Source organism: Sminthopsis crassicaudata, chromosome 1 (genome assembly GCF_048593235.1).
Source record: "Sminthopsis crassicaudata isolate SCR6 chromosome 1, ASM4859323v1, whole genome shotgun sequence".
Classification (NCBI taxonomy): domain Eukaryota; kingdom Metazoa; phylum Chordata; class Mammalia; order Dasyuromorphia; family Dasyuridae; genus Sminthopsis; species Sminthopsis crassicaudata.
In genome coordinates, this window is record NC_133617.1 from 58,341,936 (window position 1) to 58,356,991 (window position 15,056).

At 39.4% G+C, this 15,056-nt stretch overlaps 1 protein-coding gene across 1 annotated transcript in view; it reads left to right on the forward strand.

The window, feature by feature from the left end:
• Nucleotides 1–15,056, forward strand: part of CPAMD8 (C3 and PZP like alpha-2-macroglobulin domain containing 8) — a 157,812-nt gene that overhangs the window by 88,283 nt on the left and 54,473 nt on the right. Inside the window, exon 27 of the mRNA XM_074305772.1 lies at nt 4,148–4,229. Coding sequence (XP_074161873.1) covers nt 4,148–4,229 — 82 coding nt within the window. The remainder of the gene's footprint in view (nt 1–4,147; nt 4,230–15,056) is intronic.

Below are 15,056 nucleotides of genomic sequence, written 5' to 3' on the forward strand. Positions count from 1 at the left end.
TCTTAAGCCTCTCCTGGTCCTCTCTATTGTTATTATCTTACCTTCCTAACCGTTTTGTATTTGGTGACCTTGTTTATTTATGTAAATTCTCATTTATATAAATGTATGTATTTGCCTCCCTCTTAGAATGTAAACTCCCTGAGAACAGGGATTTCTTTACTCTTTATATTGGTTTGCTCAGCACCTAGCAAGTTCCTGGCATGTATAAGGCACTTAATAAACATTCACTAATTAATTGATTGATTGAAGGAGCTCATAAATAGAAACAGAAAATATATAAAACACTAAAAGGGCTCCCAGGAGTGTATAAGGATATACAGAAAACACAGAAATCACTTAAATAGCTCATAAATCCCTCCTGGAAGGCAATCATATTTGGATGTTGTTGAACAGCCAATACCCGTTCCCATCAGTCTTACACGGTCAAAATCCCCAAAGAATAATGGGGTCTGGGAAAGGAAAGATGTACCATGGCAACATCCAAATCTCTTTCTTCCCTCCAAGGCATAGATATCCCCTATCCTTTAGCTTTGGGGGAGGGGGCAAATTGATCTTTCTCCAAGAAGCACTTTGAATCCAAAAATCCCTTTCTCCTTTTAGAAGGGAGAAATCTTTCCCTTCAATCTCTAGACTCTTCAACTTGGGAATGCCAGACTCTGGAATCATACGCAGGTCATCCTCTAAGCCTCTGAAAATATATCTCCTCTGCCCAGAAGCCTAGACTCTACGATTACTTTGCCCAGGAAAAATAAATCCTTTCTCTTCCACATAGGAGATGGGGATCCCACAATTTGTGAATGAGCACTACTCTGCTTCTTTCATGGGCTTCTGCAGGACATCTATCAGCTCATGCTATCTCTAAGACTGGGAAAGTTCTCTCCCAAGAGTTCTAGTCTCTGCTGAGTACTCAGAAATCTGTGGGAGAGCATACAAAGACTCTCTGTGTTTCCACAGAAAAAAAGTTATCATTGCCCCAGCTGCTACCATCTCTAAGATAGGGATTGGAAGGTGCAATCCTAACCTAGCCTTGTCAGAAACTTAACCGAGGAGTCAGTAGGTGGGCTTTCTGCTTCTGCCATTTGTTCCTCTATCTTTTCAACAGAAAAGAGGCAAAGCAAAGAGAACATCCAAATGAAGTCAAGTTGATTTGTTGCTTTCTTTTATAGTATCAGTGGAGTGCTGGTTTTTCTGATAACAGTTTTTTCTTTCTGAGTTTCAATCATTTAATTATCTTGGAAGCGATCCCAGCCACTAAAAGTCAATCAGTCCACTCTTCTTGGAGAAATGCCTCTGATTCCTCCAATCCATATCCTATAATCCAGTAAAGTTAATCAAGGATTCCCCTGATCAGCCTCATCCACTGCATCCTGGGCAGTCACTTTGACTTTTATCCTTCCACTGGACTTGGCTGATGAGTGCACAATTCTGCCTCACTTAAATTCAATTCATAAACAAGTCAAGACATCACCGTGATGTCATTGGTCCTCTGAAAACAAAGGATGAATAATAAAGATGAGGAACAGGGATATTGTTCAGAAGTATTGATGGTTTCTTTCTTTTTTTAACATTAGTATCATGCATGATTTTCTCCTGTTTCTATTGATTTATTTTTGTTGAGATATATCATGATGTGGTCATGGCTCAATATTTTCAAAGCTGAATCACTTTAGAATGAATTTCCATGATGTGTATTAATGCAGCAAGAAGAGAAGTTAAAAATATTTCTACTTAATACTCAGAGGCACAATTCTCCCTTGGACCACATTGGTCCCTGGGGATAGTGGGTTCAAACTTAAATCATTTGCTGCAAAACATTTGCCTGTCCCAAATTTACTTCCAAACTTGGTATAGCCAATGCTTGAGTCATTCCCTCCTATCTGCCTTTGATCCACTGCTAGCTGTGTTAAGAAGGTTCTTTAGGGCTTTTTGCATCTCTCTGGGCTCAGCTGCTCATAAAATGTAGCATGTCAAGCCACAAGGGAAGAGCAGGCTGGTGGTGCTTACTCCTTCTTCCCACCCAGAGGCTTACAGCAGCTGTTTTCCTACTCACCTGAACACAGCTGAGCCAAGAAGAGAGAGGCAAGCTAGCCTGGACCAGTGATTGCCCTTTCCAGTTCCAGTCCATCTGCCAAACGGAAGTCCATTTCTTAACCTCCTGGATAGCTTGTTAGAAGTGGTCACAGCATATCTGTATGTCCTCTGAAATGGAGAAGAGAGCTCTTCCATTTCTTGTGATTAGGTTTTTCCAGGGCTTCACAACTACTCATGCTCCTAGGACTAAATCTTCATTGGCCAGTCCTTCCTTACAGATGCCTTCTTACAGCTTCCCAGGACAGTCACCTGGGCTTCTACTCATCTGTAACACGGGAGTTATAATAACACCTCCCTCCCAGGGTTGTTGTGAGAGTCAAAAGAGATAATAATTGTAAAGTGCTTAGCACAGTATCTGGCATGTAGTAGGTAATAAAATGCTAGACATTTTAATTTTTCTCCCTTGTGAAGGAAATGAGCTAACAGGTGAGGGGAGATAGGCCCTTAATCCTCTTGGGGACAGTTGGGTTTGAAAAAGAAATCACTTCTTCCCCTGAGGGAAGGAGGTTGAGCTGTTATGGTTGTTCAGTCATTTCTGACCCTTTGTGACTCCATTTGGAGTTTTCTTGACAAAAATACTGGAATATTTATATTTTATAGACAAGGAAACTGAGGCAAACAGAATTATGTGACTTGTCTGGCGTCACACAGCTAATGGCTGAGGTCAGATTTGAACTCATCAACTCAAGTAGAGTCAAAATGCCTGACAGTTGTGCCTGCTTAAACTCCAGCACAACATAAAAGCACTGTGGTTACAGGCATCTGCCTCACTGCTATTTCTATTGCTTTTTTGTTACTTTGAGAAGTAAGGTGTTAAGAACTAAATGCTGAAGGTTTTCTTTCACTGACTGTGAAAATAGATCATTTTGGAAAAGTGGGCAGATCTATTCCATCTTACAGATTTGCTGTCATCTTGCCAATTCCATCCATGAATATTACTGGAATGATGTACAGCCCATTTGTGTCACACATTCAGGTTTGCTATGCAGATAGTTTAAATTTTCATGGAGGCAATGGGAATCAAACTGTTTGTAATTAGCAATATTTAACTCTTAAACTAAAAAGGAATTATTTTTATTTAATCTTGGCCTAAATTTAGCCAGGACTTTTTAAATGGAAATTGAGGATGGGTAGGACTGCTCTGAGCAGCCAGATCTCATAACCTTCCTTCCAGACTAAAGAATATTCCAATCCTCCTTTATTGGGATGGCGAGAGGGTTGGAGGTAATTTTTTTTCTGTCTTTTGTCAAAGCCTCATTTGGTTCTGGTTTCTGGTTCTGGGCATCTCATTTTAGGAAGGATAGCAAGAGGCTAGAGAAAACTTCACAAGATGATGAGGATGGTGAGGTCAGAGAATGGGTCTGAATGACTGGGGATCTTTGGCCTGAAGAAGAGAAGAATGAGAACAAAATCAATCTTTTAGAGCATTTGGAGAACTGCCATGGGAAAGAAGGGTTAGACTTGTGCTGGGTAGTTGCAGGAGATAGGCAATCAAGGTAGGAGTGATGGTAGAAATGATAAGAAGGCTGATTTTAGCTTTAAAAGGAGGCAATAGGGTAGAGAAAGGAGAGTGCTAGCTTTAAAGGACCTGGGTTCAAATCCCATCATTGATGCTTATTTGCCTGTGATCTTGAGAAAGTCACTTACCTTCCTGAGTACTTATTTCCTCAATTGTAAAATGAGGGGATTGGATCAGATGGCTCCAGAAGTTTGATCCTATAAAAATTCTTAACAGTAGAATGCACTGCTTGAAGAAGTAGTGATTTCACTATACTGGATACATTCAAGCAATCTGTGTAATAGAAGGAATTCACAGAGGCACAAAATTAGACTATGTGACCTCTAATGCCCCTTCTAATTTTAAAATTCTAATATTCTGTGATAATAGTAATGAGATAGTTCTCATCTCAGTATTTTGTATATTGATATGGTGTTTTGGCAGTTCTAGTAAAAGAAGGGGTGAGTTGCCAATGCAAAAGATGTGTAGCTTCTGTATTCCCAGAGATAACTGAGCTGTCACTTGTGTACAACAGAATCTTATCTTTGTGTTTCTCAGGGTATCAGCGCCAGCTGACTTACAAGCGCCAAGATGGCTCATACAGTGCTTTTGGGGAAAGGGATGCTTCAGGGAGCATGTGGTAAGTCACTGTTATTGTCATTACAGAAATATGAGCCAGTGTGGGGTAGTGTAGCTCACATCCATACATCCCATTAAAGTCCAAAAAGTGGATCATCATATTCCTGTGAGAGGTATTATTTCTATTCTACAGATGAAGAAACTGAAACATTTAATATTTCTCAATAAAATAGTTGGGTCCTCAGCTGATTAATGGTTGGGTTGGGATTTGAATCCAGAAGTTCCAGAGACAAACTGCATCATGCGATGACATCATGTAGATTTGGTCTCTCTGGCAAAACAGAACGCTTAGCTTAACAAGTCTTAATGATCATAATCTCTTTTAAAAGATAAAGGAACCAAAAAAAAAGGGAAAATCATATTCTGGATCTGATTCTCACTAACAAAGAGAAACTGGTTGCTTGGAGTAGAAATAAGGAAAACTTTGAGGGAAGTGATTACTCCTTTCTAGAGTTTGTGATAGAGAGAGGCAAGCCAGAAGAGAATTCATAAATATTCATCCTAGATTTGGGGAGAGCAGACTTCTTAGAGTTCAAAGGAAGAATGGGTAGGATCTCAGGACTAAAACTACAGAGGAAGTCAACCCAGGAAGGCTGGAAAATTCTTAAGAATGTAATTCAGAAGACACAAAGAAAAATAATTTTAATGAGAAGGGGATTATCTGGAGAATCCAGTGTGGGCATACAGAGAATTCATCAATTAACTTAGATTTTTAAAAAAATATGTGTATAGAAGATTAAAACATGGGTCATGGGCAGATAACAAAGAATAAGAGCATGGCATAGTCATGTAAATTATTGTCAGCCAGTAACCTTGGTTGTCTTTTACAAAAAAAACCATTTTACTAAGCAGTTATACCAAAAAACGGTTGATACAAAAACACCTCTTCCTATTCCCTGAAGACATAAGGTCTTTTAGGAAAGGGGGCTCAAACTCGAATGGGTGCTTTTGGAGGGGGTGATAAGGTGGGACAGAGAGTAGGGTGAAGAAAGGAAAGGGAGAAGAGAGGACAAAGAGAGAAACTCTAATTCTTCTTAGGTCTTTTCCTCTCAGAGGTTTGTCTCAAGCTCTTCTACCTCTAAATTGACCTGCTACTGGACTGGCTATTGCTCAGTTTCCCCCAACAGTTAGCTTTCTGGGTTATCCAATTCTCTCTTTTTGACCCAATTAAAGAGTTTTCATCTGCTAAACAGATGGCAGGATTTAATCAATCTTGTTTATTCATTTAAAAAAAATAACTCATGTCTGTTGATTGGGAAATGAAAGTGTTGGACCCCCTCTATTAGATTCAGAATGACATGAGGCTAGCAAGGACAATCAAAGGGCTTTATTTAATTTTTCAAAAAATCTATATTGGGGAAAGAGGAGATCAAGTAAGGGGTGAATGGTGCCATAATAACTAATATCAGAGAGAAGTCAGAGTTGTTCAGCTCTTGTTTTGCTTCTATTTTCTTTGTCAAGCAAAATGGCCTTTGCATTAAAAGTGACAGAACTAAGAGGAATGGATCCCTGTGATAGATCAGGAGGTAGGGCAAGAGAACGTAGTTGTCCTTACTGACTTCAAGTTACCTGATCCAGATCAACCATGTGCACAAAAACTCAAAAAGCTAATAGATATGGTTTCCTTATCACTGTTGTGGTGCTTGAGGGACTGTGGAAAATGATGGGGATACTGCAGACACCAGTGAGGGCAAGAATGTACAAAAAAAGAATAAGAACAGGCTACAAAAGGATAGTTAGTGAATTTGACTTCACTTCCTAAGAATATTCTAGAACAGATGATAAAATCAACGATTAGTAAAATGAACATCTAATCCAGGAGACTTCTTTTCTGAAGTATTTTGTTCTGGAGTATTTTAGCTTAAGAAAGATACTGATAAAATGGAGAGGGTCCAGATGAGGGCAATCAGAATGAGAAAGTCCCTTTAATCTGTGGGAAAATCAGTGGAGGGAAAATCAATGAGAATGTTTAGTCTGATTGACGGGGCATCCCCTAAGGGCTGAGGGGCACGTGAGATTGCATTCAAGTTTTTGAAAATCCATCATATTAGACTTATTCCATTTGGCCCCAGAAGACATAACCAAAAGCAATCAGTAGAAATTGCAAAGAGAGCAATTTAATCTTGAAATCAGGAAACAGTTCCTAACAATTGAAGCTGTCCAAAAATGGAATGGCCACCTAGAGTGATGGGCGCTGCCCCTCCTCCCCTTAGAGAGCTTTGAGCAGAGGCCATATGACCATTGGTCAGGTCTCTCCTACTAGGGCTTCCTCTCAGATGCCTCTCAGATCTTGTATAAGGAGGCTGCTTAGCTCCCTTCCAACTTTCAGATTCTGATCCTGTTTTTCTGGGAAATGGTTGTTGCCTACTTTCAAAAAGGACCCAAATGAATCACTGTATCGAGGATCAAGATACCTTGTTTCCAACTGTGGCTGATCAGATCTATGTGAACTCAGAAGGCTCGACCACAAGTCAGACACAAATAATCTATGAGAACTGGGTTGGAGATGGCTCTAAATTTGCACATCCCATGTTTCTTTTGAGCTACTGAAGATTGATGTACAGGAACGAGTTGATAATTAATAATATCATTAATAGTAGGTCATGAATGACTAACCTTATTTCTTTTTTGAAGAGGATTATTAAACATTTTAGCAAAGCATTTAATAAAGTATCTCATAGTATTCTTGTAGGAAAGTTGGGCTAGACAATAATACAATGAGATGGCTTCTGAATTGATTGAATAACTGGGCTCAGAGTATTTGCCAAGTACTGTGCTAAGTTCTGTGGAAATCAAATTTTAAAAAGGGAAACAGTCTGAGCCCTCAAAGAGATTACAGTCTTGCAGTTGTACAGAGATGGATTGGAGTGAAAAGAGACACAGAGAAACCAATTATTGGAGGTCCAGGCCAGTAGTGATGAGGATTATTGGTGCCTGTGTGAGTGAAGAAAAAGGGGCGGATGGATGCAAGGGTTGTGATATGGGAGCCACCTGCCAGTGACTGCTGGAGGTCTAACTCAGACCTGTAAAATGGAGCTCTTCATGTGAGAGGATGATAATGATACAAGGAGACTGAGAGGCAGTTGCTGTTCTCTGACCTCTCTCCTCTTCCCTCTGCCTCCAATTTATTTCATTTCCAGTCCACAACACCTGTGTCAGCAAAGGCTGCTTTGCAACTCCTTCAGATGTTATGATCCACAGCTATGAGGCTCTGGAAGAATTGATCTGCCCCTTCGCCCAGGCATGGTCCTTAACATAAGAGATGTTATAAGGATAGAAATAACTGATTAGACTGATTAGATAAGTAAGGTAAGAGTGAAAAATCAAAGATAACACCAAGCCAGGGGACTTGGGTACCTAGAACTATATTCCAATGGTTATTAATGCTGCAATGTCAGCATGGCTAGTGGAGTGCCCCAGGGAATCTGCGCTTGGTCCTATGCTGTTTATCACTTTTATCAATGACTTGGTGCAGGGCATGGGTTCTCTGCCAATCAAATCTGTAAATTCCACAAAGTAAGGAGGAATACTAGCACGCTGAACAGAGAATTCTGATCCAAACTCTGTTAGTAGTTGTATGACACTAGCCAAGTCACTTAATCTCAGTTTCCTCATCTGTAAAACAAGAAGATCAGATCTGACTTTCAAGGTCCCTTCCAATACTAAATCTGTGGTTCTGTGATCCTAAGTGTTGATATGTGTAAGAAGGGTTTGCTTTATTTGGCTCCAGTGAAAGTTGCAAAGAAGCAAAGTTAGACTGGAAGTCAGGAATCCTAAATTTTTTGTTGTTGCCTAGTCATTCTCAGTCACGGTCAATTCTCTGCCATCCCTTTGGAGGTTTTCTTGGTAAAGATGCTGAAATGGTTTGCCATTTTCTTCTCTAGTGATTTTTGAGAAACAGTGACTTATCCAGGATCACACAGGCTAATTTCTGAGGCTAGATTTGAACTCAGATCTTCCTGATTCAGCACTTTGTCTATTGAGCTACCCAGCAGCCTCCTAACATCTAATAATTAGAACTACATAAAAGTAGAATGAGTTGACTTGCAAGTTGATAAGTAAGTTCTCCTTCCTTGAAAGCTTTTGAATAGAATTTGGGTGATCAATATGTGACAGTGAAGATTCTTTTTCAGGTGTAGGTTAGAGTAGATGGCTCTGAGGACTTTTCTAACTCTAGAACTCTAGACTCTGGGATTTTGTTGTAAATATAGCATTTTGCAACTTATAGAGTGTTATGTAAATATGACTTTATTTATACTTGAGATTGACTTTTTTCAGAAGCCCTGCCCCACCCATTGTTTATGTTATTGTTGTTATATTCCCATGAGGTAGTACAGAGTAAGGAGGGATGCTGTCTCTGGAGTCCAAAACCTTGGATTCAAATCCTACTTTGGATATTCTCAGTTTGTTCAACTGAAATAAGATGACTAAACTATGTTGCCTCCAAGATCCTTTCTAACTGTGGGTCAAGGATCCTTTTTATTTTTATTTTAAATATGAGGAAGTTGAGACCTAGAGAGGTTAAAAAGACAGATATTACAGGAAGTCAGTAGCACAGCCTGGCCTTAAACTCAGAATTCCTGACATTGTGCAAGTACTCTTAAAAACTCAGGAAGGCTTTGTGTATTCAGTGGAGCCATATTAGAATTGGGGATGTTGCCATGTTTACATAACAATTCTTTTCCACCTTTGTGGAAACAAAACATTCAATGCCAGAATTAGCCCATAGTGGCTAGGTCTTACTGGTACCATACAGTCTACTCCCCCTGCTGGCTACACTTAACTTGCAACACCCATGAGACCAAGGTTTGTTGATACACAGAGAATCTCAGATTTAGAAAAGTCATGTGATGTAACCCACAGCTGAGCAAGAGGCCCCTCTATGACAAATGGTTATTTGACCTCTGCTTGGAGACCCCTGTAACTGGTAACTCACTGCTTTATGAGATGACTCGTGTTTCTTCTGGAAAGCTCAAAGTGTTAGCAAGTTTTTCTTGATGTTGATCTAGAATCGGCCTTTGTAACTTTCTCCCATGGTTCCAAGAGCTACTCTTTAGAATCAGGTAGAAAAATATATGCTCTCTCATACATGACAACTTTTAGAATCCTGATCCCACCCATTTTCCTCTACTCCAAGGTCACTTGAGTCACCTTATCAGCAAAAGCTGTTTTCCATTTCCATTGAGAGGAGACATAATTAAAACTGCAGCAGGCTTTAGGCTTGATACAATAGATCCCTTCTTTTTGAGAGGGGGAGAGAGAAACTAGGGGTTCACTATCTTACAAAAGTAGTGTGTCCTGCAACCTACCCCAGTGCTTATGGCATGTTATTGGGAGTGATGTTGGTGGCTAAAGATTAAGGTTCGGAAAAGATCCCGAAGGATTAGATCATTAACTATCAATAGGGTTTGACATCCTTTCCTGTGATTGGTGACAAATTAGGAGGCTATTGAACCTCATGAGTTTAGGGAACTGGTATCATGGCAGATAATTGTGGGCAGTTACAGTGAGGGGGGAGATGCAACAACCAGAGGGGACTTTTATGGTGACTTCAGTGTCCGCTTTGGGCACAAACTCACTACAAGTCAGTGCAGCTGGTGTCTTTCCCCAGGGTTGATGTGTGGAAGTGTGAAAGGGAGGAATGAAAAGTCAGTGATTTTTAGTGGGATGAACTATAGACTTACATTTGAGTGGGCATTTTTCCAGTGTGCAACACACATGTCCCTATAATGTCATGAAAAACATACTTGCCTTGGATGGAACCTGGCTCTGTGATTTAATTGTGATTGTGTGACCTTGATGAGACAGACCTGTTTCCTCCTGTGTACAACAGAGCCAATAATGAGAAGGCTTTACTTGCCTCATAAAGTTGTGAAGAACATAGCTTATAAACCCCCAATGATCATAGAACTTATCATAGGAATGGTACTAATTTCTATTATTATAGGGCTTTTACAAAGCACTTTCCATGAGCTGGATCATGATAATCATTGGCTCCATTTTTCAGTAACAAAATTGAGACTCAGAGAGGCAAGATGACCACACAGCTAAAATCCTCCCTTCTGCAGAAAGCCTTTCAGGAAGATCTACCTTAATTCTAGTGCTATCCTTCTTTTGATAATCTCCAATTTGTGCTGTTTGAAGCTTATATGCACACAATTGTTAACATGCTATTATTATTATTAGCCTGTAAACTCTTTTTTCAGCCTGAGGCCTGGCACATAGTAGACATTTAACAAAAATGTATTAACTATCAGCTAGAAAATGTTTAATCAGCATGTTGAATCCAGGTCTCCTAACTCCCAGCCCAATAGTATGATTATGTATCAAAAATTCATTCATTGTCAGACTTCCCCACAGACTATTGCAATGGTCTAGGCCAGTGGTCCTCAAACTTTTAAAATAGGGGGCCAGTTCATTGTCCCTCAGACTGTTGGAGGGCCAGACTATAGTTAAAACAAAAGTTCATACTCTGTCTCCACCCCTCAGCCCATTTACCATAACCCTGGGGGCTGCATAAACATCCTCTTATTATAGTTAGGCTGCTTTGAGATACCAGAATCTTGTCTTCTTGCCCCAGTTTTGGAAAATTAAGATGTCACTTGTGCACTGTAACTTGGGCCAGTTTCTTGATCCCCATTCCCTTGTGCATCATTGTAAAATTATAGAATCTCTGTGGTGGAAGAAACTCCGGAGATCACCCAATGCAACAGCCAATCAAAATATGAATCCCCCACAATTAAAATAATATCTTCTTGCCCCTTCCCACAACTTTGTGAGGTAGTTAGCCATAGTTGTTCCCATTTTACAGATGAAGCAACTGAGGCACATAGAATATGAGTTCCTTTAGAAATCATAACAAGATTCAAAATGTGAAGGAGAAGATGGATGTGGAAGTATAAATCACTTATAATCCTCCTTCCACATCAGAATGAGTAATTACTTGACCAACCAAAGCCAAATGAACATTTGGCTCCATCTACACATACTCCTCAAGGCCAAATGCTCCATTAATTGGAGGCCCATCTGTTCTGTTCAGGGTGGGATTTGACACCTCCATGCTTGGTGGAGCCCCCTAACAGCTGAAGCCGTGGACCCTGTTTTCTCCCACTGTTGCTTAGTTTTAAATTGTGCTATTTTTTCTGAGTCAGAAGTCATTTTGGAGGAAACTTACTTTTATGACATGGCTACAACCCTTTTTGATATAATGAACTTTCCTTTTGATTGAAGATCTGGCACTGCTCAATCCTTAGATATGAAAAGTAGTGATATACAATTACTTAACATTTTAAAAATGCTTTGCCAGGCAGGGTGCCTCCCACCCTTCTCCCCCCAAGGGATGGATAAACCTGACAAATCAAGAGTGGAAAAACAGGCCAGAGCTCTTCCTCATTGTAGAACGGTTCCATTCCTTTGCTATATCTTGACATAGATAGAGCTAAAGATCAGAAGGATAGGAGATCAGAAGGTTGAATACATTTAATTAGGTTTTTGAGGGTTTGTTTGTTTTTTTGACAAAGATTTTTACTTAGCTTGATTCTTTTTTTTTCTGTTTTAACCCTTTGATTTTATTTTAAATTTTTTTCATATGATCTGTTTTTGACCCATACCAACAAAAACCCAACAGATACTCCCTACAAAGTACATCCCTTGAAAAAAAAAATTAGACAAAACCATCTAACTGCAAATACACATTTTTAAAAATAATAGCTTTTTATTTTCCAAAATATATGCAAAGATAGTTTTCAGCAATCATTCTTGCAAAATCTTGTGTTCTTAATTTTTTCTCCCTTCCTTCCCCCCACTCTCTCCCTTAGACAGCAAGTAATCCAGGGTTAAATTAGATAAATGTTAAACATGTGTAATTCTTCTACATATTTCCACATTTATCATGCTACACAAGAAAAATCAAATCAAAAAGGGAAAAAATGAGAAAGAAAACAAAAAGCCAGTAAACAATAACAAAGATGAAAATACTATGTTGTGATCCAAATTGCAAAGACACATTTAAACAAGAAGCATCTATTCAATAATGACTGTGTGCGATATCCTGGGGCTCTATCCTGGAGAAAATATCACATTTAGATAAGACACAGTCCCTATCCTCATCAACATTCCAACTGGGGATAAGACACCCACACAGCTGGCTGGAATACACAATATTGCATGATAAATGTAGTCGAGAGCCACAGAACATCATGTGGGTTGGGAGAGGGAAGGTCACTGGAACTGGAAAGGCTGAATTTTTGTTCCCAATGTATTAAATTTGAAGAAAAATTGTTCAGATGATATTTCTCTGCCTTGCACGGCAGAAAATACACATGCACACAATGCAGAAAGCTGGCAGTGTAATGTTATGGGACTGAGGAGCAGGGACCCTGGGTTTGAATCCCAGCCAGCTTTAATAGTAATTAACTGAAAAGACATGTCACACTTTCATTCTGTGTCTTTGTTTGCAGATCAAACAGACTTAATTATCTCTACAATACTTTGCAAATTTTCAATTCCTATACAAGTATATTACAATGAAAACCAAACCTTTAAAATAGCAACAATAGTTTGTATTTATGTAGCAGTTAAAGGTTCATAAAATATTGGATAAATGTCTCATTTTGGGATAGCTAGATGGCACAGTGGAGAGAGCACTGGCCCTGAGTTCAAATTTGACCTCAGATACTTAACACTTACTGGCTCTGTGACCCTGGGCAAGTCACTTAATCCTAACTGCCTTGCCAAAAAAAAAATTTTTTTTTTAATAAATTTGTCTAATTTTAGCCTTACAAAAATGCAGGGAAGTAGGTGCGATTATTATCCCCATTTTATAGATAAGGAAGCCAAGCCTGAGAGGTTCAGGTAGAAAGACTCTGAAGTGGGATTTGAGTTCCAGTTATAGTAGTCCACTCACTGCTTGACCTGACTACCTCAGTGAAACAAGTGGGGCTCATGAGGGCCATGGAAACATGACAATCTACAGGCTCCCCCGATAAATTCTTTGTTGAATGATACCAAGTAACCCCAAGGGATTTTCCAGAGGAAACAACTGTAGTCCTGGAGCCTGAGCCAAACTCCCCAAGACCCAATTGAGAAACCTTGGAAACAGTGAGGCCATACTACCTCTAGAGTGTATGTGTATATGTGTGTACACAGGTCCTCACATGAATGAACTGTAAAAAAAAAAAAAAAAAAAAAAGAATTGTTAAAATTCATTTTTAAAAGTTCTATAATATCTGTAAATGGAAGATTTTTCTTGTAAGTGAAAAGAATAAGCCATCTCTTGAGATTCATCCAGAAATAATGGGAAGAACATTAAAGGAGGAGCTGGGAAGCCCAACTCTGCTGAGATTTATAGGTTGACTACGGCCAAGTCATCTTCTGTTCTTGACCCTCTGTTTTCTCATCTGGAAAATGAAGGGACTGAATCTCTAAGGATCTTTTTGGCCCTGATATTCTGTGTTCTATTTTCTGTGATCCCTTTCAGCTCTGATATTCTCTCTGTTTACGTTCTAAGATCCCATGCAGTTATACCATGCTATGATTCTATGAGTGAGATAAGATCTTGAGATATTATCTAGTTTAAGCCTCCCCATCTCATCCATTTTAGGAATTCCTTCAACATTCCTGGCAGATCCAGCCAGTCTTGTCTTTCGAAAGCTCATATTATGGTGAGTGTTTTCTCTGCTAGCTCTTCTCTTTTCTCTCTACCCTCTTTTTTTGGGTTACCTCTTTAGCTCCCATTGGTTTAATTATTATCTCCATTCAAATAACTCCTGACACTATAGATCCAGTCCTAGCATCACTAACCGACTTTTGGATATTTCAAACTGGAGTTTTGTCATAATCATCTCAAGCTCAACCTGTCCAAATTTCAACTTAATTATCTTTCCTCTCAAACCCTCTTCCAAATTTACCTATTTTTATTGGGGATTCTACCAATGCTTGTAGTCACCAACCTTCATAAACTACTGTTTTACTTGAAATTATCCCATCTATCCATTCTAATGTCACATTTCAGTCTCCCTCTGATACTTCCTTGGCTACCATTCTAGCTCAGGACTTTATCACTTCTGGCCTGGTCTATTATCAGTAGCTGGCCTTGTAGTTCAGCCCAGTGGGCCTTTTTCTATTTCCTCATACACCACACTTATTCTTATCTTTACACCATTGTTCTGGCTGTCCCACTTGCCTGGTTTTACCATCTCTCAGAAGCCTCCACTTCCTTCGAGCACAACCTGAGTCCTTTCCTGGCGTCCCCCACTGCTAATACCGCCTCACCCCTCAGTTGACCACATACTTTTCTTGGATGTGTCTGCATATGAATAACCGGACAATAAGCAACTTGAGGAATTATTTCGACTTTTGTTTCATTTCCCTAATGTCTGGAACAAAATAGGTACTAAATATTGATTAGTTATTTGAAGTGTCTCTCCTCTCCAATCCTTCCAGTGTCAAAAGGATTTTCCCAAAGTGGAGGCTGAACATTTTATTCCCCTGTGCAATTAACTAATGGCATCCTATAGCCTCTGTTCTGTTTTAAAGTCCTGTGCAATCTGGTCTCAGTCCTCCTTTTAAAATCTATCACTTCTTACAGTCAACAGTCCGGCTTCCTTACACATGAAACTCCATATCCTATCTCCATCTTTGCACTGACTTTCCCCCCCCTTGTAACATATTCCTACCTCAACATCTACCTTTTTAGAAGTCCTTTTTAGAATTTTAGAAAATTTTAGAATTTAGTTTTCATTCAAAACTCTGTTCAAATGGCATTTCCTCCATAAAGCCTTTCCTGGTCCTTTTAGCTGCTAGTTTTTTCCTCTCCCAAAATTTATTG